This window comes from Mercenaria mercenaria, chromosome 8, assembly GCF_021730395.1.
Source record: "Mercenaria mercenaria strain notata chromosome 8, MADL_Memer_1, whole genome shotgun sequence".
In the NCBI taxonomy this organism is placed as follows: Eukaryota; Metazoa; Mollusca; class Bivalvia; order Venerida; family Veneridae; genus Mercenaria; species Mercenaria mercenaria.
The window spans coordinates 15,696,378-15,720,615 of NC_069368.1; the positions used below are offsets into that span (position 1 = coordinate 15,696,378).

Here is a 24,238-nt window from a genome sequence, read left to right on the forward strand (position 1 = left end):
ACCTGTTACAAAGGACCAATATGTATGTTTGAGGTAAAAATAATATCACTAGTTCTGACTGAGACTTACTTCATAATGGAAGCCTCCTGTAAGAACTGGTAGCGATCATGGTCATTGCTATTTTTGTTGGTCGTTTTTACAGCAACAGGAGTTTTCTCCCCTCCTTCTGTCAGAATTACGAGACCCTCGTATACCATACCAAACGATCCCTGGCCTAATTCTCTGATCAACTGTACATTGTCACGCTCCACTTCCCACTCATCAGGTTCGTAGACTGTAACATAATACACGGTGAACAAATACATGTTGAAATATAGCCTAATGCTAACATTACACAACTTCCTCCAATAGTCAGCAAGACCACTCAACACTGAAAATGTCCAGCTTTTAATTTAGTAGCAGAAATATTTCTATGAAAACTTCTACTAAAAGGGAGGGCTACTTTTCAGCCAAAAAAAGCAATAACACTTAAATATAATATTCCAAAACACATGATGTTTAACAACAGACAAGGGTTATTCAGGAAATACTTCCAAAATCGAATTACACTACAGGAGATGTATTTAAATAAAGAGTTTTAGATGATATTCACATTTGTTTCTAATGCAATCAATGACTTAGACAAGAGATCTGCCAAGTGGGGCAATATATGCCTGAAGGGGAAAGAAGCAAAATTTAAAGAAAAAGCAAAATTCAGATTTTTTTTTTTTTTTTTTTTTGGTGTGTGTGTGTGCGTGCGTGCGTGCACGCACGCATTGGTGACAGGATACTAAAGGTTAAGAAACTACTGATTTTTTTTGTGTGGCAGTTTGAAGTTATGCTCTGGACATGAACTATGACAAATACATTTAACCTATTAACTCACTATGTGACCTTCACCTTTGACCTACAGAGCTTGCTCACGTCCTCTGCACATCGTCTCATTGCTATCTACCTACACGCCAAGTTTAAAGTCAATACCTTGCATGGTTATTTAGTTATGCTCCAGACATGAATTATGAAGGACAGACAGACAGATGCACATGTCATCACATAATATGTCCGATTTTTCCAAAGTGGGTGTACAAAAAAGAAATCACTGAACAAGCTCAGAATTGAATCATCATGCTGACATCCACAGAAATCAATCTTATTCCAAGAATTCATTTTCTGCACTTTGTTGTCCAAAAAGATGCTTAAATAGTCTTCTGTTTTAAACAAAAACACAACACTGTTTCAATACAAGATACAACATTCTGTGCATCATACATGTACAATCTGTTCGTAATACACAACATTAACCATACTGTGCTTTCACAAAGTAGGACAACATTTTCAACATAGCATTACAATATTTACAGCTGAAAAAGCTCAATATATTTCAGAACTTTGTGCTCTATATATTTAAACAACAATATTGTTTCCCCTAACTGCCAAAGCCAATCAAACCATTATTAAACTCTTTTGTCTCCTCTAACATGTGTGCATGTAGCCTTGTGGCAGCTGTATAAGTATTAAGTGTTGTAAATATTTAAGGTCAACTGGGGTCATTGAGATTCAATGCTCTATATAAACTGTATTTGCACTCACTATATGACATACTCTTAATATAAAAGGATTCCTGGTTTTTAAGTAGTACTACCAGCTTGCTTTAGGCAATTAACATCAGATTTTGTTGCAGGCATGCATCTGTTCAAATCCTCAAGATTACCTCTTTTCTCATGAGAACTGCCAACACTTACAATTTTGTAATGAAGCCCAATATGGTTGATATTGTGCCGATTTACAGACTTTCTGATGACCAGTCTCTGCATTCAAGCATATGATTGGATGATTCTGAGCTCATTCTTGAAAATTGACCAATGGCAATGCTGCATTTCAAACTCAAGTTTTATAGCCTTGGACCTACTTCACTTTTTATCATACTCTTTTTGGTCAGTTCCAAGCAGTGCTCAACAACAAGTGCTCATACTACAACAGCAGAACCTTACCAGAAGTCTCATAATAATCAGGGTTAGCTGAGGTAAACATTGTATCTTTAATCAGGGTTCTGTACCTTGAAATAATAGAAAGTATATGGTTACAGAACATGCTTTCAAAATATTCCCTACCTGCATAATCAGCCATATAATCTGGATTGGTGGACACCAGCATAGATTCTGGAAGACGCTTGCCAAATCTAGACAGAAAATTACTCAATTTTTAAACTGTAATCATACACTACACATCTTGTATTCTAAATCTCAAAACGAAGAAAGTGGTCTCTTACAGATAAAGCAAACTCTGACATTATACATGACTGTATAAATATTTGTCATGGTCAAACATAGTAAATTCTCAAAATGTTGTTACAACTCTAAAATGCACACATATTTCACTTTACAGAATTTTTCGAAGGTTTTACTTTATGAGGCTTAAAAAAATCTCTACACAACCTATCCCCGAACAACAAATATAGAAGTTGAAATACGACAAATCCTCTGAATACCTACCTTCGTTTTGTGATGAACCATACTGCTACAATAGTGAGAAGAAAAACAACTACAACTACACTGCAGATCACAGCCACCATTCCATTCTTGGGCCATTCTTGTGCTGAAATACACATAAGGAATATATGTTTGTTTGAGTGTAAGGTCGAAATACAGTCCAGCGAGATGCAATATTTTCACGAATGGCATAGTCCTAAGTGATTATATTTTTTGAAGACAAAATATGGTGTTCACAAGTATCTACATGTATATATTAACAGAGAGTGTATTACCATTATGGCTTTATTTTTATCTATAGTAAATGGGTAAAAAAACAAAACTTACAATGGAGATCTGGTATTGCAAAGGTGACATGTTCAGTCCATGAGCCTTTTCCTGCAAGTGACGTAGCACGCAGTCTTAACGTGTAGTTTCCCGGATCAAGTTTTTCTAAGATATGTCCGCCCTTTCCAACATCACGATATTTTGCATAAGGAATACATATCAAATTTGGCTTCACCTAAAAATAGGACATTAATAATTATCAATCTAAATCATAGGCCAGTCAAGTGATACAGGGACAAGAAATTACCCATCAACTGCAGAAGAAACATTGCTTGACAAAAGGTCAGTTTCATTAAACTTTAGACCAAATCTCTCCCTAACATGGAAACATTTAAACATATTTTTTTCTGTGATCTACCTTGTTATTAAAGCTTACCCCTGAAAAAAAAAAGAGCTAAAATGTGTACTGTACAAAAGACAGTTCTTTTTACCCTAGTGTATTCCATTCAACTCTAGAAAAAAACACCAAAAAAAAACAACAATAAAATATAAATAACACTTACATTTTTTATGTTTTGATTCATGTATTCAATATCGTAAGTTAGTATAAGACCATTTGGATTCGGTGGATCCAGCCACTTAATATGAACAGCTCCTGTCCTGTTGACTATAAACTTCACTTCAACCAGACTTGAATTTATTGTGTCCGCTTCACCTGAAGTAATGCAAATGAAACAATGTAGTTGTTGGCAATTATCAATACAGTCAAACTTTGTTTGCTCTACCTCAAATAATTTGTACACCACCCTTCAATCAAACTCATCTTAAGGTCCCGTCAATATATCTAAATAAATTTAATGTGTATTTTTCAATGGCACAAACTACCAAACTGTTAAATAATGCACAAGCTTTTATCAGTAAATACACTTGCATTTAGTACTGGTCTAACTGTATTACACTTACGGCTACACAACCGGTCACCTTCATAAACCCAACAACTTATATAAATAAAAACATGTAATACAACTCTGTATTGTTTTTTTTGCAGAAATAATAATCATGATTATTACAAACTAATAAATGAAAACTGTGAAACTGTTTATGTTTGTTAGCGGTTTTGGCAAAAATTTGCATTGAAGATTTCAGGTTACAAAAGGTATCACTGTTTTATTGTACAACATTTATAAAGCACTCCTTTCATATCTTTTTGTTTTCTTTTTTTTGTTTTAGCTGGACTTATCATCACACTGGTACAATTTAGGTCATATGGTAACCTTTCCAGCATCTGATGGTGGAGAAAGACCCCAGGTGCCCCTCCACATACTGTTTTAGGCAAGGGCTGGCATCTGGGAAGAACCACTAGCCTTCCTGAAGCCAGCTGGATGGCTTCCTCACATAAAAAATTCTACTCCCGATGACTCCTTTTGGGTGATTTAAAGCCAACAACCCTATCCACTCAGCCCCCAAGTTTCATATACATACATGTTAAAAATGCTTTACCATAGGTAACTATTCTGCACATTAATGAAAGGTAAAATAAATGGGAATTTTATATATTGAATGAAAACAGTTCTTGGACTGACAAACACCTAAAACATAGTCCCCCATGAATATTAACAACTCACTTGCTCCATATAGAAGTATCTATAAAACTTACTATCAGGCAATGTACGACCAAATCCAAGAGCCTGGTTACTGCATAACATATCTTTGTCTGCTTCTCTGGTGTGACATGCTATCACCTATACACAAACAGAAAACAGGTTGAACTGAAATCTTTATATCTGGAAAAGTCAATATTTTTGGTGCATACACTGTAAAATCTTAATCCTTATCATGCTGGACACGATTGATTCTGCCTTTGAAATCCAGTGCAAATCAGTATCTTTTTGGTAAGCATCCCATTTAACAGTTAATGGTACTGTCCAAATGGAGAGATGGACAAGTTCATTGTAAAAATTTAGCAGGGTAAGGGTTAATGTATCCAAGTCTGTCTCATTTTTACCACACCTTACAATACTATACTTTGGTCAAAACTTGCACTGAAAGTCACTATGTTCCCTTCTTATATGCAACAAATCATATATATACCTGGCAAAACCTTGAGTTTATCCATTTTTTAATATATAGAAACAAATAGTAGGAAAACTGCATGAAAAACAAAAAAAACAAACTTTTTTTTTAACATTTCACAAGACTTGTGACTTCTTCCTGTTGGAAGAGTATATATTTCATCACTTATTGTTCTTAGTTAACCTTTAGCCTGCTGGTGGCAAGTAATTCTGCCTCTGAGACCAGTGCGGACCAAGATCTGCCGGCACATCCATGCAGGCTGATCATGGTCTGCACTGTTCGCTATTCAGTCAGAAACTTTTCGGTGAACACCCCTTTGAATAATAAATGGTGTTGTCAAAAGTGAAAGATGGAACAGTCCATTTCAGAAATTCAGCAGGGTAAAGGTTAATTATACTGAACAGATAGTCTAAGCCTAATATGAAACATTGCACAATTTTACCTCTATGTTGTAGTCTTCAAAATGTCCCAGATTTGTTATTATAAACTTTCGTTGCTCAACTACATCAGCCATCATGTATGGGTTCTCCATTTGAATATCTTTCTTCGGTTCTTCCTCTACCAGTGGTGATGTCGTAGCGGTATCTGTACTTGTTGCCACTGTTGTCAAGTTCAAGGTCACCATTCCTTCCACGGAGGGCTTGTAGGTGTATTTCTTTACCTCGTGAGAGTTGCTTTGCGGTACTGAGCGTTTTGGACGCTTTTTTGCTATGGTAGTTGCTGCAGGCTCCAGTCTACAAAAAAAAAAAATTGTTTCAGTGACAGAGTGTAAAACGTTAACATAAAGAATAGGGTATTATTAAATGTAGCAAAAAACCCAATAAACACAAAGCAAACCTGAGTGACAGCTGCTCTTTTTCTCCAGGCAACTCAGTTGCAGACGACTAAATTATGACAGAGTGCTAAAGGTTATTCTTTTATCTTTCTCATACATTTCTATCAAGCCTTGGGACCAATTCTATTATCAGAGGCATATTAAAGCAATAACTGTACAACAATAAATTCAGTGAAAATCTCTAGGAAAATTTTGAAATTTTCCTGACCCTATGCTGACTTAGACATTATGCTGGCAGTATGCTGGTTAAGAGATTTCCCTGCTTTGATGCTGGTTTAATGATTTTCCAGACTGTATGTTAGTTTAGAGATTATGCTAGCAGTCTGTTGGTTTAGAGATTACGCTGACTGTATGTTAGTTTAGAGATTATGCTAGCAGTTTGTTGGTTTAGAGATTATGCTGAGTGTATGTTAGTTTAGAGATTAAGCTAGCAGTCTGTTGGTTCAGAGATTATGCTAACAGTACACTAATTTAGAGATTATGCTAGCAGTCTGTTGGTTTAGAGATTATGCTGACTGTATGTTAGTTTCGAGATAATGCCGTCTTTACTGTGGGTTCATTGTATGGAATTCTTTCAAAAGGTTTTTCCCTCAGCTACCTCGGGCTCAGTTTCACTATTTACTTTAGTTGATTGCATACTACGTGTTTAAAGAATTGTCTTACAGACCTAATTACATTTTTTATTCTATAATCATTGCTTTTCCTCAAAGCTGACTGACCAGTAACATTAATAATAACACAAAAACCTAAGAAAGTATGAAGAACATTTGAAAGCTGCTAACCTTTTCACATAGACCTGGTTCTGGAGATAATCCTGGAAGTGTATTTCCATAGTTCTCTCCCTTTCTTCTACCTTAAGTTGTTTCTCTGTCTTGGGACAAGCACAGTTGTAACCATCCAATGTCCCATTCTGCTTCTTCTCTGCTTCTTTTTCTTTCCTCAATTTATCGGCTATTTTCTCCTCAGAGAGTGCTGTAATTGAATTTTCACACTCGTGTTAAAGCAGACTAGCTGATATTGTACCGGAAGATGAAGGACTTTTGCGGTACAGTGGAACATGGCCAGCTCCAGCATCTTAGTTCAAATACATAGACTAAATCAATCATTTGAAACACAGGATAACTGAAAACATTTTGCTTATCACCTTGCATTTGTGATTTGTGTTTAACTGTGTCAAAAATTCTGGGTGTCGCTGTTTTAACAACATCATTTCAAACACCTGTAAAGCCCTTAACCCTTACCATGCTGGTTCTGCCTTTGAGACCAGTGTATATCATGATCAGCCTGCACATCCATGCAGTCTGATCATGATCTGCACTGTTCTCTATTCAGCCAGTATCTTTTTAGTAAGCACCCCTTTTAACAGTTAATGGTACTGTCCAAATTGGAAGATGGACAAGTTCGTTATAGAACTTTAGCATGGTAAGGGTTAAAGCAACTGATATAAAGGGTAACACTCACGATTAGTGCAGTAGTCTCTCAGTTCATATTCATCCTGTTTCAACCTCCGCAGCTGCCAGTATACATGATAGTGAGTCACATTGCCGTTAGGTTTGTTTGGCGGGTCCCATGTCACTTCCAGTTCACCTACATTCTTTGCCTTTACTTGCAAGTTTATTGGACTTGTTGGCACTGTTAACAGATTACAGTATAAATACAACATTAGTAATAACATAATAATGTATAAGCAATTTTCCTCATTAGTAAGCTAGTGACACCTGTTTTGTGTAACTAAAATAAAATATTCACTTGTTTTTCATTATAACACACATACAATATAAACATTTGAGTATCCTTTCACAGCATGCAGTAATATCATTTTTCATACTGTCAAAATACTCCACAATTGTACAGTTTGTAATTTCATAAATTTTGGCATTTGTGCTGAGCTTACATTTTTTTTACCTACTATCGAAATTCATGACAAACTCAGTTTTTAAAGACTTTGTAGTTTTACTCCTGACCTTCACAACTGATTACAAACCTAGTCAGTGATTTTTTTTAAGTCTAGGATTACAATCAAAACTAGAATCCTGATTACTAAAAAAAAATGAGGCCCAAAAATCTGGGTTTTTTTCCTTACAGGACTGCAAACACATTTGATGATCCAGAAAAATCCAAATCCTTTAAAAACACTGGGGGACGAAATAAAAAAAGAAAATATTTCACCTTCTGCAGCAGTTCTGAAGTATATAACGTCACTGATAGCACCCGTCAGAGCCTTCGATACTGTCTGAGCTCTCACATATGCAGCATACTGAGTCCAGGGTTCAAGACCTGCTATATAGTTAATTAGTCTCTGACAGCCTTTATCCGTATTACACACGTCCTTACTCATCCATCTGAAATATCACAGATACAAAGAGATGTTCAAAAGACAGTGCAACTGACGATTCTGGAGCTTCTAAGTCGAACAAGGGCTATAACTTGGCAGGACTTATAATACTGTGTTACTCCAATACAATTTCTGACAAATTTACATTTTATTATGGCAATGATAACAACCTGCATGCAAAGCTTCCACCAAATTTTTCAAGTCAAAATAGGGCCATTATTTGAATTAAATTCAACCAAGAGTTATCTAACTTTGTTACTGCAGTAGGTCTGATGATTGGAAGCATGCATGAAATTTTAATCCAATACATATAGCTGTTACTGAGATACAGCTTGAAAGTTAGTTGAATGCCAAACTTTATTAGTTCAAAAAGGGCCATAACTTGAATTAAATTCAACAAAGAGTTATCTACTTTGGTTATTTCTGGAGGTTTGATCACTATGAAACCTTGAGTAGAGTTTCAATCTGATACATGCAATGGTTACTGAGATATGAACTTGCATGCAAAACTTAATCAAGGTGTGATGCTGATGACAATGCCGACATCAGTAAGTTTGTTAATGAGTAGAACAGCTCTCACTCTTCTTTGAATAGTCCAGCTAAAACACTTTTTATGACCAAGTACCTTTCACTGTCCTACTGTAACTTTGTAACATTGTGCATCTAAAACTTCAATGTTCGTTTCACCTTTAATCAAAGTACTTGTTCAAAATCAAACTTGCGCCAGCATTTATCCTTACATTGGGTTTACCAGTGACTTACCACCCACTTTTGCTCCTGTCCAAAACAACCCAACTTCAAAAATGCTTTAAGCCACAGACAATATTTATATGGTTAACCCTTAGCCTGCTGGCTGCAAGTGATTCTGCCTTTGCAACCAGTGCAGACCAAGACCAGCCTGCACGTCCGTGAAGGCTGATCATGGTCTGCACTGTTCGCTATTCAGTCAGTAAATTTTCAATGAACACCCCTTCAAATACTATATGGTATTGCCCAAATTGAATGATGGACCAGTCCATTTTAGAAATTTAGCAGGCTGAAGGTTAAGGAAGTAGAACAACAGAGAGGAGAACATTCGGTTGAACCAATGAGTCACTCAATAGACAGACTGAGATGGAAGGAGCATTATCACGATCTTAATAGAACAAAAGTACTAGTTGTTTCCTGGGAGTAATGTTCTAAAAACGGCTCCAAAGTAATGAAACACAACTATGGGTGGTTTTCAAAATAATGAAGCAAAAGTGTGACATAGGGGTTGAAAATTCAAACTTATTTGTTAGGGTGGTCACCTATTTTTTATGATAGCAAATACTTCAGATTTAAAGGAAATAACTCTCGGAAAGTGTTGAGAAATGCCAATAAGAAAATATTTCAGCCTTTAATTCGAAAGTTCAGTGAATTTCCCGTAAGATGGGTGATAAATGTTGCAGTGTTTTATGACAAGGAATTATGTATAACAGTAATTTTTTCAACATAAATGATAAGTAATGGGTGTATGTGTATGGTTTGAAACTTATTTACTCAAATGTTTGTGGACACTGGTTTTTAAAATCACAATTTCTGCACAAATCTGACATGAAAATAAAACTTTACCTAGAAAAATTGTTGCAAAATGCAAAATAACTAACATATATTATTAAACCTATTTTTTTCTCTCACTTTGCATGTTTATAAACCACATGCCAAATTTCAAGAATGTCCAGTAATTCTAATTTCTAGAATTGTCAACTCAAAATTGAGTTATTGTACAGATGCACAGGGGACACATACTAAAAATCAGTGTAATATTTATCCATTATTAGTTTTCTATTCATAAAAAGACTAATGGTGATCAACTTTAGTCAAATCCTATTAAAAAATTGATTTATTCCACAAAATAACTACAAAATTGAAAATTTTCACTACAAAACATGAAAATTCAACTGAATGTAATGCTTTAAAAGAAAAAATAAGTGACTTTATACATAACTAATACACTGAAATCATTTAGTTTACATGCAGTGCTTATTCATAGTAGACAAATGACAAAATGCCATGCATGATAAAATGGAATAGTAAAATTCATACATACTTTATAATGTTACTAAAAAGGGTGCACAGGGGACAAATTGTATCAAAATATTTATTCATAGAATATGTTCATGGTAAGTAAAATTCTTTTAACTACACAATATTTACTAGTGAACATTAGATATTTAGGTAAATTTAAAGAGCTTAAGAAGCAATAAAATTGATGTATCCACTTTTAAACTTGAAAATTGGCAACTTCAGAAATAAATGCAAACAATGAATTTTAAATTGTCCAGGGTTTCTTATATAATGCTAAATTATCAAGTAATGCCTAAATTTTGCTTTCACACTGTTAAGAATATAGAACTGCCACCACAAATTACAGTAATGCTATGAAAATTGATATATGTCAAAAAAGGGTGCACAGGGGACATCACTTTTGGCTCTGTGAATGTTTAACAGTCAGTAATATGTGAAGTTGAATGCTGCTTTTGTATCTGTTGTAACTCCCTTTCAAGGAAAATAAAGTAAAATCCCATTTTATTTAAAGAATATAAGAAATCTGACACTTAACAACTGAAAAGGTGCACAGGGGACATTTTTAGGTGTATAGACATCAGCAAGTTTCTGAGAAAGTTGATTTATTAAAGAAAAAAATCATACTGTGTCTTCACAGCTGAAGGGATAAGGATCTTAGAAAAACATTAAGACTTTAGAAAAGTAATAGGGTTATGAAATTGTAGTGTTCAACATTTAAATTTAGTTTTTTTTCACTATTTTTTGTGAAGGGGGTTACCATCACAAGATGTGATAATATTGGTAACAATAAGATGTAGGTAATGAAAAGAAGTATTTTATTTAAATGTGCAGTTTAAGTTACACGAAAAAAGCCAAAGCTGTTACAATAAAGCATGGTTTTAAAAAGTAAGCCACAGTTGAAAACTATACTTCATGTAAAATGTCACACTTTTTTGGGTGCACAGGGGACAAAATTAGCTATATAATTTAATATAACTTTAAAACTGTTTGATTCATTAAGCTGAAATTGCACACATTTATTGACTACATTGATTTGGATATAATTTGCCCCAAAATGCATTCTAAAGCTAAACTGAATTAAAGTAAGGTGAGAGAAAAGAAAAAGCTTCATTATTTTGAAAACCACCCCTATACTAATTCATTATGAAGAGTAATATGGTCAAACTATACGTACAGATCGTCAGAGCATGCATCACGTCCCTTGTAGATAGAAACATTTTTCTCTGGTCTGAAAAGTAAAGTAGGAATTCTTATAATTCTATAGTTGCACAATATCGTACAAAGCCATTACGCAGTTTTTACAGTGCCTCTGTCCTTCAATAAAGCAAATTATGTTTGTAAAAAATATACATAAAGATGATAAACAAATGTAAATCAAGTCGGTAATGTCAACAAATGGAAGAATTTTTCTTTCCAAAACTGAAACTTTTTACTGCATTTACAGTATTTGATTATATAACTATATATGATGTGTATTGAAAAGAAGTTTCATGAAACGGTGCCATGACAACAATGCAAACAGGGGGTCATATCATTCACGTGAAAAATAGTCAAATTAAGTACAGTTGGAACACAGTATCTCAAATTCCAAGGGATTAAGTGTTTGACTTTAAGATAACCTAAATTTGACTTGAAATGATGTTTTGTGCCCAGGTTTTTCAGTTCCGGACTTGGAATTGTCTTTGTGATAGAAACTGTATCACTATTCATATGTTTTTCATCTGTTATTTTAGTGGAAATAATACAGTACTAAAAACAATGTGATTAGATACATATGTTACTATTCACTGCAGGCTGTACTCACCATAATATGGGAAAGCAATCACTAATCTGTACCTAAACTTAAGTTATTGAATATAAAATGAAAACCTTGACACTGCCCATCCATCCATCTGACCGACTATCAACATTGCCAGTCTAACAGACTAGTTTTCAAATTTGAAAACCCTGTTTAAAAACTTTCATTAATTATTTAATCATACAAGCTGAGACATTAACTTTAACTGCAAGCCAGCGATAATTTAAGTTTTAATGAAACTTACGCAATTTTCCAGCTGATGGTATAACCAATCAAATGTCGAGCATCGGCTGTAAGGTTGATCTTCGTCCATGTCACAAACGCAATATGAGGCGAAACCTTAAGTGACCTCATTATCAACTTTTGTATATCACCTGCGTAAAGAAAGTAATATGAAAATAAAAGAATGCACTTTGCCAGCATAAACAGAAAGATGTACGTGTTTATTAATTCAAAACCATGGTTGCCTGGCATGGTAACTAGGTAGCTGGTAGGAATCAAACAAGAGCCATAATTTTCTTTTTAAATTCATTCCAGCTAAGGACATACAGGGTACCAAAACCAACAAGGACATTAAGTCTTACATTAGTATTCAATATAATTTGTACCAATACTTACAAGGACATTAAGACTTAAATGGCAGTGAAATGAGATTGACTTATACAGCCCTGTACTGACAAGGCCATTAAAACTTATATTGCCTACAGTACACATTGTACCAATACTCGAAGACATTAACTTACATGGCACAAAGAATATATTATAGCAATACTGACAAAGCCATTTGACATAACATGGAATACAGAATGCATTGTACCAATACTTCAGACTTACATGGCATCTGATCTCCGTTATTATCCTGAGAGACTTCTTCAGGATTTATCTTGTTCAGGTCGAGGCCGACAGATGTTATAAACTTTTTGATCTTATTGTAGCACAGTTTCCTGTTATACTGGAACAGAACGGAGCCATTGCCCAGGCTGAGATTATTGGTAACTTCTTCAATAAACAATTCTTGTAGATTTAGATTGTCGTACGCATAGAACACATACCTGAAAACAGAGGTAAAACAGTGAAAATAATTCCTACAATTAATGATGACAAAATAGCATGGTAATTTAAATTAGCGGATTCCTCACATAAAATAATTGAGGCTGCTGGGGTCAGAAAAAGAACAGTCTGATTGCTTGTGACCTGACATGGGCATCCTTCATCTCTAAGACCCTTAACAACAACAAAAATTGATAAACATGCAATAGGTCTGGATAATTTTGTCTTATAAAAGTAAATAATTGCAATTAAGATGTTTTATTGCTAAATACAATTATAACCCAGAAAATGTTCAAAATTTGTTAAACTGGGTGACTTAAATATACAATATTACTGAAATAGTTACAGACCATTCTAATTCTGAAATAATTCATCTATTCTCTCGAACTACAGTTCAAACATTCTGATCATAGCCACACACTCACCCACTTTCCCCCAACCCCAACAACTTTCCACTCCCGCTCCCGTACAACATTGTATCACTGCACTGATAATGACTTACTTGTTTTGGTACAAGTCTTCACCACCAATCCTGCGCAAGTTCTTGAAAGGATGAAGAGAAATCAGGGCTTCAGAGTGACTGATCATGATAAAATGTGTAACTTCTTCTATCTGTGCCAAGTTGGCTTCCAGCTCCTGAGCAATCTGACCTGTAAACAGGACCATTATATTCTTGAAAATGAACCAACTGATGTACACATCAAGAATTATTACAAATACTGAATTTAGAATTTCACTTCTTTTCTTAAAATTTAAATGACTCACACACTGTGTATAAAAATTTCATAATGATATCAAGCAGGGCCTCCTCTGCCATTTGTCAATGTAGCCAAATTTCAGCAATTCAGATTCAATTAGGCACTTTCTTTCAAAAAGTGGCTACAACTTTTTTTCCCTTAAATGCCTAGCACCAAGCAACTATGCAACTATTTTTCATGTCTTTTGTATAACAGGACAAGGAGTAAAATGTGACAAGGGAGCGAACTCTAGACCTCCTAACTTGGAGAGGATGCTCCATCACTAGGCAACTGAGAATATCTTACCTCCTTGAAGTTTTATGTGTAGTGGACCTTTAATGATATTGCAGTCCTTCAATTCCTGAACTGAATTCACACTGTCTATAACTTTACCACTACAAACTGAAAAATGTTTTTACCATTTTATTATAAATGAAACGTGCTATTTGAACGGAAGCATTCACACTTATTAACACATACAACATCATTTTAAATATTCAATCAGCTGTATGCATACTTATTAAAAGCAAACATGCTTATCACAGGACTTGTTTAAATGGTGGATGCTATTATCCCAATAGACAGGGGTTCGAAATGCTTTCTATAGGCCACATTTTTGTGCTAAATTTTAACCAGCTTATAAAATGTGTACTAAATCAACAAATAACACTGTTACATTCATCTTTACATACATGTTTATATTCTACATATGCCCAGCTTTTACATACATATCATTATCTAATAAAATTGACAAAAAAAGCTTACTTTTTGGACATTTTCCTTCACACAGGACACATTTTTGCTGGTCATTAGGATCAGTGTTGTATCCTGATGGACAACTTGCGGCGCACAACCCAGGCTTACGTTTGTCAGCTGACAAAATAAGTTTGAGACAATTCTTCACCTTACTAGTGGAGTTACCAACGGGACAAAGAACTGTTCGGTAATCTGTGAAGTTCAGACACTCCCAGTCAAGTAAACATCTGCGGTCTTTATACTGAAATATACAGTTATATGTGTATCAGCAATACATGATTCTAGCGTTTCAAACTGAGCTTGGAGACCAAAGCATTTGATTGGTTGGTTCTATCTGAAGACTGACCAATAACAAATCTGCATTCTGAGACTGGTCCCCAAATCAAGTTTCATTACCTAAGACCAGGTTCCAGGGTTATATAACTTGTGTTTGAAGACCAGTCTCAAAACTCCTGCATATACTTGGGATTTTTCAGGCATTGTCTTGAGATGGACCAACTGCAGGGTTGTAATCTGGGACAGGTCTAATAACTCACTTTCATAACATTTTATAGCTTCAGTATTGTTTTATTCAAAAATGAAAGTTTAGTTTAAACAAGAGCTGTCACTATTGGTGACAAATGCCCCTGAAGTGTGCCCAAGAATCCTACAGTTGTCTGCGCAAAATATGCCAAAATAATTTATGTAGGAATCATTTTGTGCCCTTGACCTTGACCTGAGAGACACGGGTCATAAGTGTGACACATCTTCTCAATATGGTTAACATTAATTTTGTGTCAAATTATTTTTAAATCCCATGATAAATGGCAGAGATATGGACCAGGCAAGAAACAGACCCTGTTAACCTTTGACTTCTAAGTGTGACCTTGGAGCTAGGGGTCTGGGTCTTAAGCACGACAAGTCACCTCATTATGGGGAACATTTATGCAAAGTTATTTCAAAATCCCTAGATGAATGGCAGAGTTATGAACCAGACAAGAAACAGACCATGTTCACCATTAACCTCCAAGTGTGACCTTGACCTTGGAGATAGGAGTCTGGGTCTTGTGCATGACGCATCGTCTGATTATGGTAAACATCTATGCCAAGTTAAATCCAAAATCCATTCATGGATGGCAGAGTTATGGACTGGACACCAAACAGACCCAGTTAACCTATAACCTCAACAAACTAAAACTACAACATCCTAAAAAATATCATAAACTAAATCTGCCTTTTAACATCTTTACAGCTACTCGCCCACAGTTTGTAGAATGTACGTAATTATGAACCCGGAAATATGAAATAGTGGATGTAGTTTCTGCGTTATTTCAGTGGGTGTAAAGTTTCTGCGTTATTTCAAAAGGGTTGCAACTGTTTACTACCTTCTGCACAATATTTTTAATTATTTACAAGAATATCTTGCAAAAATCTTATGCCAGTAAGTTTGCTTCACTAGTCTTTTTCTGAGTATTCACTATGGATTTTTGAGAGAATTTATTTTTCGCCTAAAATGTGTGGGTTAGTCCCTTTAAAACAGAAACAAAATATACCATGTATGTCCCCGCAGTGCAGCGCTGTGTACATGTTGGCAAACCATTGCCTGTATATTGCATCACCTGCCTGCAAGCAGAACATTGTTGAGGAGAAGGCCCTGTACATCCTCCTATACAGTTAGAATCACAACATGTGCCACCATTGTACAAACCAGAGGCACAGCTAGCTGGAGGTGCTGAAATAAAACATACAAGTCTTGTCACCCTTTACATTCAGTACAAATATCACCCTTTACATTCAGTACAAATCTCACCCTTTAAATTCAGTACAAATATCACCCTTTACATTCAGTACAAATATCCCCCTTAACATTCAGTACAAATATCACCCTTTACATTCAGTACAAATATCACCTTTTACATTCAGTACAAATATCCCCCTTAACATTCAGAACAAATATCACCCTTTACAGTCAGTACAATATCACCCTTTACATTCAGTATACAAATATCACCCTTTACATTCAGTACAATATCACCCTTTACATTCAGTATACAAATATCACCCTTTACATTCAGTACAAATATCACCCTTTACATTCAGTACAAATATCACCCTTTACATTCAGTACAAATATCACCCTTCACATTTGGTACAATATCACCCTTTACATTCAGTACCCTTTACATTCAGTACAATATCACCCTTTACATTCAGTACAAATATCACCCTTCGTATTTAGTACAAATATCACCCTTTACATTCAGAACAAATGCTATGTTCTTTCCAGTATTTGGGAAAGCCGCTGGAGCCTTTTCAACTGGGAACAAGAGGGTCATAATGGTCCTATACTGCTCACTTAAGAATCAAATTGGTATTACCATACATGATTTTTTGGTTGAGGACCTCTGCTAAATATCTATCCTCTAAGCCTTGTCAGAGATTTATGGAAAGAAAATTTTTGAAAGTTTTTCTTATATAAAAGTCTATGTAAAAAAAGTGACTTCTTGGGTGGGGCCATATTTGAGTAACAATATAACCAAATTTCAATTTTAAAGAAATATAATTTTCTCCCTAAATCTGGAGTCTAGCCTCTTTAAATCTACAAAATTGTATATTGGAAAGAAAATAATTACTACACACAATGATAAAATGGACCTTCATGATAAAAACTTTTTATACAAATGACATGTTAAACAAATATCTTTTTAATTCATGCATTTTGAATAGAATCTGATTCTTTTAACATATTTCTTCACATTGTTAAAGTACTGGCATTAAAATCCTGTCGCCTTTATTTCATGATAGTTTTAGAGGATAATCAAAATGTGTTTCAAAGGAAAGATAATAGAAACCATTTATGAGACTGACTCGGGGAAACAATAATTTCAAATTAAGATTTTTATTTATTTTGCTGTTTAATCTCTACTCTTATGGAGTATCTCGCAACAACAACCGTTGGCTGATAACCGGATTTTTTCAACACTTTTTTTCACTGGAGATTGATGAGATCATCTAGTTGGATATATAAATAGCCAGTTTACGTATACTTCCTGTTCTCAAAGCAGGAAAAGGTATTAAAATATATAAATTATGATGCAGCAATTACAAAATTCCTATTGTCAGCAAGCGACTTGAAACATTACAGTTTTGTGCTACTGAAATGTCTTTTATAAATTGCCTTGGCTAATATTTACCAAGGCTGCTATTTTAAATATTTTATCTTTCACGAAAATAACATCTGAGAAATGTTGTTTTTTTTTATATAAAATGTAAAAGATTTCCTTGTGTGTGTTTATGCATGCATGTATGTGTTTCACTTTAATGAATCATGTTTCAAACATGCTGGCAAACAGCACAGGTATGTATCTTCTATTCATCAACACAGGTATGCTTGCATCATTTGGTTTTGCTCTTTTCTATTTTTGTTACACTAACAACATTCTGGGTTTTTTTACTTTTCAGAAATAAATTTTTGGTGTAGTATCTTTTAGTATTCATCCAACATTATGTTAGTCATCATCAAGATTTCTGTCATAACAATGTCATGTAACTGGGGTCAAAGAGTGTAAACGTTTTTGTTTTTTTTCACCTTTTAACTAAAGGGTCACAGTCATCATTGAATCAACAGTCATTCTCATTCAATCTTCCTACACGTATACCAAATGGAAAATTTCTAAACAAACATGCTTCTGTTTAATTAATTCAAAACCAGTTAAATACAGACTGTGTTTACTAGTTACCACTGTTGAAATATAAAAAGCAACAAAAATTAAAATATCATTTTGAACAATAATATCAACATTTCATTCACAATTTATAGATGACAGACACACATTTAAAGTCAGTGAACTTGAACAAAATAATCATAAAATATCTGTTTACAATAACTATATAATATTAAACCCTCCGGCCATTGGGCAAAAACAAAGTATTCTGCCAGTTTTTTTAATTTTAATATTTTTAAAATTAATGTTCATTCTATTTAGTCTATTTCTAATCAATTCATTAAAGAAAATGTCTCCAATTATTGATCAAAAAGGGTTTTCCATGTTCTGGCTTCTGTGACCTTGACCTATGATCAAGTGACCCCAAAAAAACAGTTACCTATTGTTCCAATAGCCAACTAAGTATGCAAATGAAGGCTTAGACGGAAAGGACAGGTCAAAAACAATATGTCGCCCCTAGTGGCCTGTGTGGGGGAGACATAATTAAATCTCAGGTACTGAACAACATTCCTGGTTTTGAAGAAGGTCAATGCTTTTTCAGAGGGGACCAAAATAGTATCCCTAGTAAGTACTTACATAGCATTTTCTGACAGTCATTGATGGTCCAGCATCGATGCACTTCTTTGTCAAATTCAATGGTTTTATCGCATGTACTCGGACACCTGTTTACACATTCTTGTACATCTTTATTGCCTTTAAAGTAGTTTTCGGACTCCAAGACTCCGGTTGTGATTTTCGACCAGTCCACTGTTTCAATATAACATAGATTGGGATTTTTCTCTAACCTGACTGCACCTCGAGGTATTGACACCAAACTTGATAGGCCAAGTTCGGTAAGGTCTGGCATTTCAAATGCAACAAGAGCGTAATCACTAAACAGTCTATCTCCACGTATGACAGCCAGGTTAGGAAACATGTGGTTCAAGCTTATTAGGTCGATGACTCTGAAGAGAAGAAGGAATTCGGTGATCTCAACGAGGTTTGGGAAACTGTACTGCTGGTAGTCCTCCCATTTCCCACTATCAATTAGTAAAATAGTTAAATTGCCCTCTATCACTGTGCAATTCTCCAGCCGATTTAAATTTGTTATGTCATTGCGGATATCCATACTGCCACAAACTGCAAAGAAAAATAAAACTTTTTTAGCAATTAAGTTCTACAATTAATATAACGTAACACTGTTTAGACAAATTTCCATGGAATAGGCAGTTTTTTTATTTCTGCCAAAATTGAAGAAAATCTTAGTATTCATACTGCTGAAAAAATCCCTACATTTTTAGTAAATATAAGGATTAACATTATTCTGTGTTTACTGCGCTACCAAACTTCCACATTTTTTTCTCAGTATTTCAATAGAATTTCTGCAGCTTTCTTATTTATTTACCCTGGACTAATCTTCGATAGTCAAAATCAATAGGGGTCATCTACTCTGCATGTCCATGCATCCTATTAAGTTTCAACATTCTGGGACAAGTGGTTGATTGGAAACATTTTTCCATGTTCTGGCCCCTTGTGACCTTGACCTTTGATGGAGTGACCCCAAAGTCAACGGGTGTCATCTACTCTTCTATGAAGTATATACATTTTGGTTAAAGTGGTTCTCAAATTATTGATCGGAAATGGTTTTCCATATTCAGGCCTCTGTGACCTTGATCTTTGACAGAGTGACCCCAAAAACAATAGGGATCATCTACTCATCCTATGAAGTTTGGAGATTCTATGTCAAATGGTTCTCCAATTATTGATCGGAAGTGAAGTGTAATGGATTCTGACCTTGACCTTTGATGGAGTGACCCCAAATTGATAGGGGTCATCTACTCTGCATGTTCAGTCATCCTATGAAGTTTCAACATTCTGGGTCAAGTGGTTCTCAAGTTATTGATCCAAAATGGATTTCCATCTTCAGGCCCTTGTGACCTTGACCTTTGATGAAATGATCTCAAACACAATAGGGGTCATCTACTCTGCATGTCCAGTCATCCTATGAAGTTTCAAAATTCTGGATCAAATGGTTCTCAAGTTATTGATCTAAAATGGATTTCCATCTTCAGGCCCTTGTGACCTTGACCTTTGACGAAATGATCCCAAAAACAATAGGGGTCATCTACTCCATAAGCCATATCATCCTATGATTGAAAGTTCTTGGTAGTTACTGATCGGAAATGAAGTGTGATGGACTGACGTACCAACTGGGGAAAAAACAATATGTCTCCCCAAGTATGGGGGAGACATAATAATGTCACAGACAGTGAAAATGCACAGAACAACAGTAACTGTTGCATTATCAGATTACTTCCTTTTGAGGATTTTCAAGTGTTGAAAAATAAGCAAATGCAATGTACTGACTACCCTCTGAAAAGATTAGAGAAATTTGGTTATCTGTCACTTCCACTCAGCATGATCTTAAGTACATCCTAAACACGATTTGTAGTAATCACTTAGTACTATTCATTCATGATTTAAAAGGTAGATGAAAATAAATTTAAGGAGTTTAAATGGTTCAAGGTCACACACATGGGGTAATGTCAATCTAGAAGTAGTAAACACTAAATTACTGAATTAATTTTATTTACAATTTGAAACAGCTTTCTTAAGAAGGCAGCAATTTCCATTATGTCAAACTCTTACGCAGTCATCTCCCTTGCTGCTATGCTCTCACTGATCACTGCCAACACAACATTCACTTGACCATTGTTCATCACGTGATGATCTGTAAACTTGGCTGACTAAACTCAGAAGAGATGGGTTCCCCTTAATTGTTTTCTTTGTGATAGAAAGAGGTACTATAACTTAAGTGGGGAAAAAATGCCAGAATTAATAATTAAGGTAAACTTTATAACAAATTTAGATTTTCAAGCTGAAATTAGATAAATAACAAGAGCTGTCTCCATAGGATGACATATGCCCCCGATGGCACTTTGAATGAGTAGTTATGACCGATGTTAGAGTTTAGGACCTTTGACCTACGGAGCTGGGTCTTACGCGCGTCACGTCGTCTTACTGTGTCACACATTCATGCGTAGTTATTTTAAAATCCATGCATGAATGACAAAGATATGGACCGGACACGCCCATCAATGCACTATCATGAAAAATGACCTTTAACGTCTAAGTGTGACCTTGACCTTTGAGCTACCGACTTGGGTCTTGCGCGCAACACGTCATCTTACTGTGGTACACATTCATACCAAGTTATTTGAAAACCCATCCATGGTTGACAAAGATACGGACCGGACACACCCATCAATGCACTATCCTTTAAAGTCTAAGTGTGACCTTGACCTTTGAGCTACGGACCTGGGTCTTGCGCGCGACACGTCGTCTTACTGTGGTACACATTCATGCCAAGTTATTTGAAAATCTATCCATCGATGACAAAGATATGGACCGGACACGCCCATCAATGCACTATCCTTTAATGTCTAAGTGTGACCTTGACCTTTGAGCTACGGACCTGGGTCTTGCGCGCGACACGTCATCTTACTGTGGTACACATTCATGCCAAGTTATTTGAAAATCCATCCATCGATGACAAAGATATGGAACGGACACGCCCATCAATGCACTATCCTTTAATGTCTAATAGTGACCTTGACCTTTGAGCTACGGACCTGGGTCTTGCGCGCCACACATCGTCTTACTGTGGTACACATCCATGCCAAGTTATTTGAAAATCCATCCACCGATGACAAAGATATGGACCGGACACGAAAATTGCGGACAGACTGACAGACCGACAGACGGACAGACGGTTCAAAAACTATATGCCTCCCTTCGGGGGCATAAAAATGTCCACTTAGCTGAATTTTAGATTGGCAGTGACTAGTGAGAGTGTAGCAGCAAGGGAGATCACTGCGTAAGAGTTTGCCATTATGTCATTTTATCTCACTATTAGAGGTAGCCATTGTTTCTAGTGATAGCTTTGTTTTAGGTTTAGCGCCGTTTTTAAAACAATACTTTAGTTATGTAATGGTGGGCAGCAAACTTAACCAGTGTTCTTGGATTCTGTTCCAGCACTAACCTGTTCTCCCCAAGTAACTGCCAACTTCTCAACATGAAACAGAGGTGGAGGACAAGATGATTTCTGACATAATGTCTTTTATCGAATTATCAAAGACAACATAGGCCTAGCCCAGGGATCAAATTCAAGGTCCCCGAGTTCCACAGACCAGTACTCTCCCATTTGACCTACCCGGTAAGTGGAAGACAGGAGAATCTAAATGGCTTGCTTATTTTATTATTATTCATTCATCTGCTACCTTCAAGTGCAAAACCCTTTTAGCTATCCTTTTTCCTGGAAAGATGGATAAATAACAACAATGTTAACATACTGTACTTTGCTGTTATTCGATCAATTCACCTACCAACTTAATTCCATGAAGACATTAATATATGCCCTAAGAGCAGTGATGATATAAACAAGTCTGAAGGCCACGGTTCAGACCATAGAAAGTCAATATCCATAACTTTCCCAATACAGTCAACAAGGATTAAAGACATTTCTCACCTAGCTTTCATCCAATAGTCTGAGAGATTAAAAACATATTTAGAGTACATTTCGTACAAACTACGTCGCAGAAAACACTTGAATTTTATTTCCTTATATATAACTAAAATATATAACAAGAGCTATCGGAGGACAGTAATGCTCGACTATTCAACAGCCTTGTCAATTGAATGAATATATTAAAGTCCAAAAAGGGGCATAATTTTGTAAAGTTGCAACACAGGGTTATGGAACCTGTACAATGCATATAAGCTCATGACAATGGACAATTGTTGAAGTTTCAATCCATTCCTATTAGTGGGTACTGAGATACCAGCTTACATATAAAACCTTAACCAAATTGGGATGCTGATGTGGACGCCGGTGCGGATGCTGACGCATGGGTGAGTCCAATAGCTCTACCTATTCTTTGAATAGTTGAGCTAAGTAACTATTATTTCTAAATCAGATAAATTAACTTTCAGTGTGTTCTTTATTGAGAAGCAGTACCCTCCAAGCATGCGAAGTGGAGATTGTCTTTCACGAAAAATAGATGTGTTTTTCACGATAAACTCCTAACCCACAGACATATTAAAATGCCAAAAATCAAGGGCCGTAATTCCAGTGAAAATTAATGAATCATAACATCCAACAATATACACAACGACGCTTGGCCATTCCAGTTAGTGATATAGGAAAAGTAGCACAGACATAGAATCTGACAAATCAAGGGTCGTAACTCTAATGAAAAACATTAAATTGGAACATGCTGAATTTTATTTCCTTATATATAATTAAAATATATAACAAGAGTTATCGGAGGGCAGCAATAACTTGGTTTGGCACTGATAACTACTGCGAGGTTTGGTGGAGATCTGAGCAATAGTGTTAGGGAAGTACCAAAAACATCATAAAATTTTAAACATAAAGAGACATAACTCTGTTTAAAATCACTAAGCCTGAGAACGCCCAAGATATGCACAAGTAAGCTTGATAATTATCACTTTGATGAAGTTTTGTATAATTCCTCCTGGTGGTATCTGGGCAGTTTTGCAGACGAGGTAAACTACTACAAATCATGGGCCATAACTCCACTGAAAACCATTGACCCCCAACATGCCAATATTATGCACATTTAAATTTTGTGCAATGTTTGGTCGAAATCAACTAAATAATACTAGAGCTGCTTTTGAGAAAAGTGCATGTCTCCCACAACTGCCTAATCATCTGAATAGTTATGTATCTGAGTGAACCATGCGCCAATACATGTATCACTGGCATCTGGGTACAGAGTGTTTTTAAGTATTTCAAGGGCTATAATTCTTAAGTGCCAGGGCCGATTTGGCTAGTTATCTAACTTGGCCAAGGACTTATTGGCAAACACATTTTGTTCAAGTTTGGTGAATATTGGATTTAGAGTGTGGACAAGATTTGTGACAGACAGACAGACACACGGACACATAGACAGGAGTAAATCAATATGTCTCCCACACCACTGTGTGGTGGGAGACATACTAAAACAAGTGGCCAAAACATTACATAATTTGAATAATCAAGGGCCTCAATCCATAAAATTTAGTGAACTGGAATATGCCGATAATATGCACTACTAGGCTTGGTAATAATCACTTTTGTTTGGTGTAAATCTATCTTGTGGTGTCAGAGGATGTACATAAACAA

At 35.5% G+C, this 24,238-nt stretch overlaps 1 protein-coding gene across 1 annotated transcript in view; it reads right to left on the reverse strand.

Moving 5' to 3' along the window:
- The window catches only part of LOC123522998 (insulin-like peptide receptor), a 49,743-nt gene that overhangs the window by 7,031 nt on the left and 18,474 nt on the right, over positions 1-24,238 (reverse strand). Inside the window, exons 6-23 of the mRNA XM_053549430.1 lie at positions 18,649-19,191; positions 15,901-16,079; positions 14,378-14,609; positions 13,919-14,014; positions 13,378-13,525; positions 12,660-12,877; positions 12,070-12,199; positions 11,202-11,255; positions 7,813-7,985; positions 7,105-7,275; positions 6,426-6,615; positions 5,251-5,542; positions 4,393-4,477; positions 3,299-3,450; positions 2,796-2,970; positions 2,472-2,574; positions 2,091-2,158; positions 70-274 (exon numbers count right to left, since the gene is read on the reverse strand). Coding sequence (XP_053405405.1) covers positions 70-274; positions 2,091-2,158; positions 2,472-2,574; positions 2,796-2,970; positions 3,299-3,450; positions 4,393-4,477; positions 5,251-5,542; positions 6,426-6,615; positions 7,105-7,275; positions 7,813-7,985; positions 11,202-11,255; positions 12,070-12,199; positions 12,660-12,877; positions 13,378-13,525; positions 13,919-14,014; positions 14,378-14,609; positions 15,901-16,079; positions 18,649-19,191 — 3,214 coding nt within the window. The remainder of the gene's footprint in view (positions 1-69; positions 275-2,090; positions 2,159-2,471; positions 2,575-2,795; positions 2,971-3,298; positions 3,451-4,392; positions 4,478-5,250; positions 5,543-6,425; positions 6,616-7,104; positions 7,276-7,812; positions 7,986-11,201; positions 11,256-12,069; positions 12,200-12,659; positions 12,878-13,377; positions 13,526-13,918; positions 14,015-14,377; positions 14,610-15,900; positions 16,080-18,648; positions 19,192-24,238) is intronic.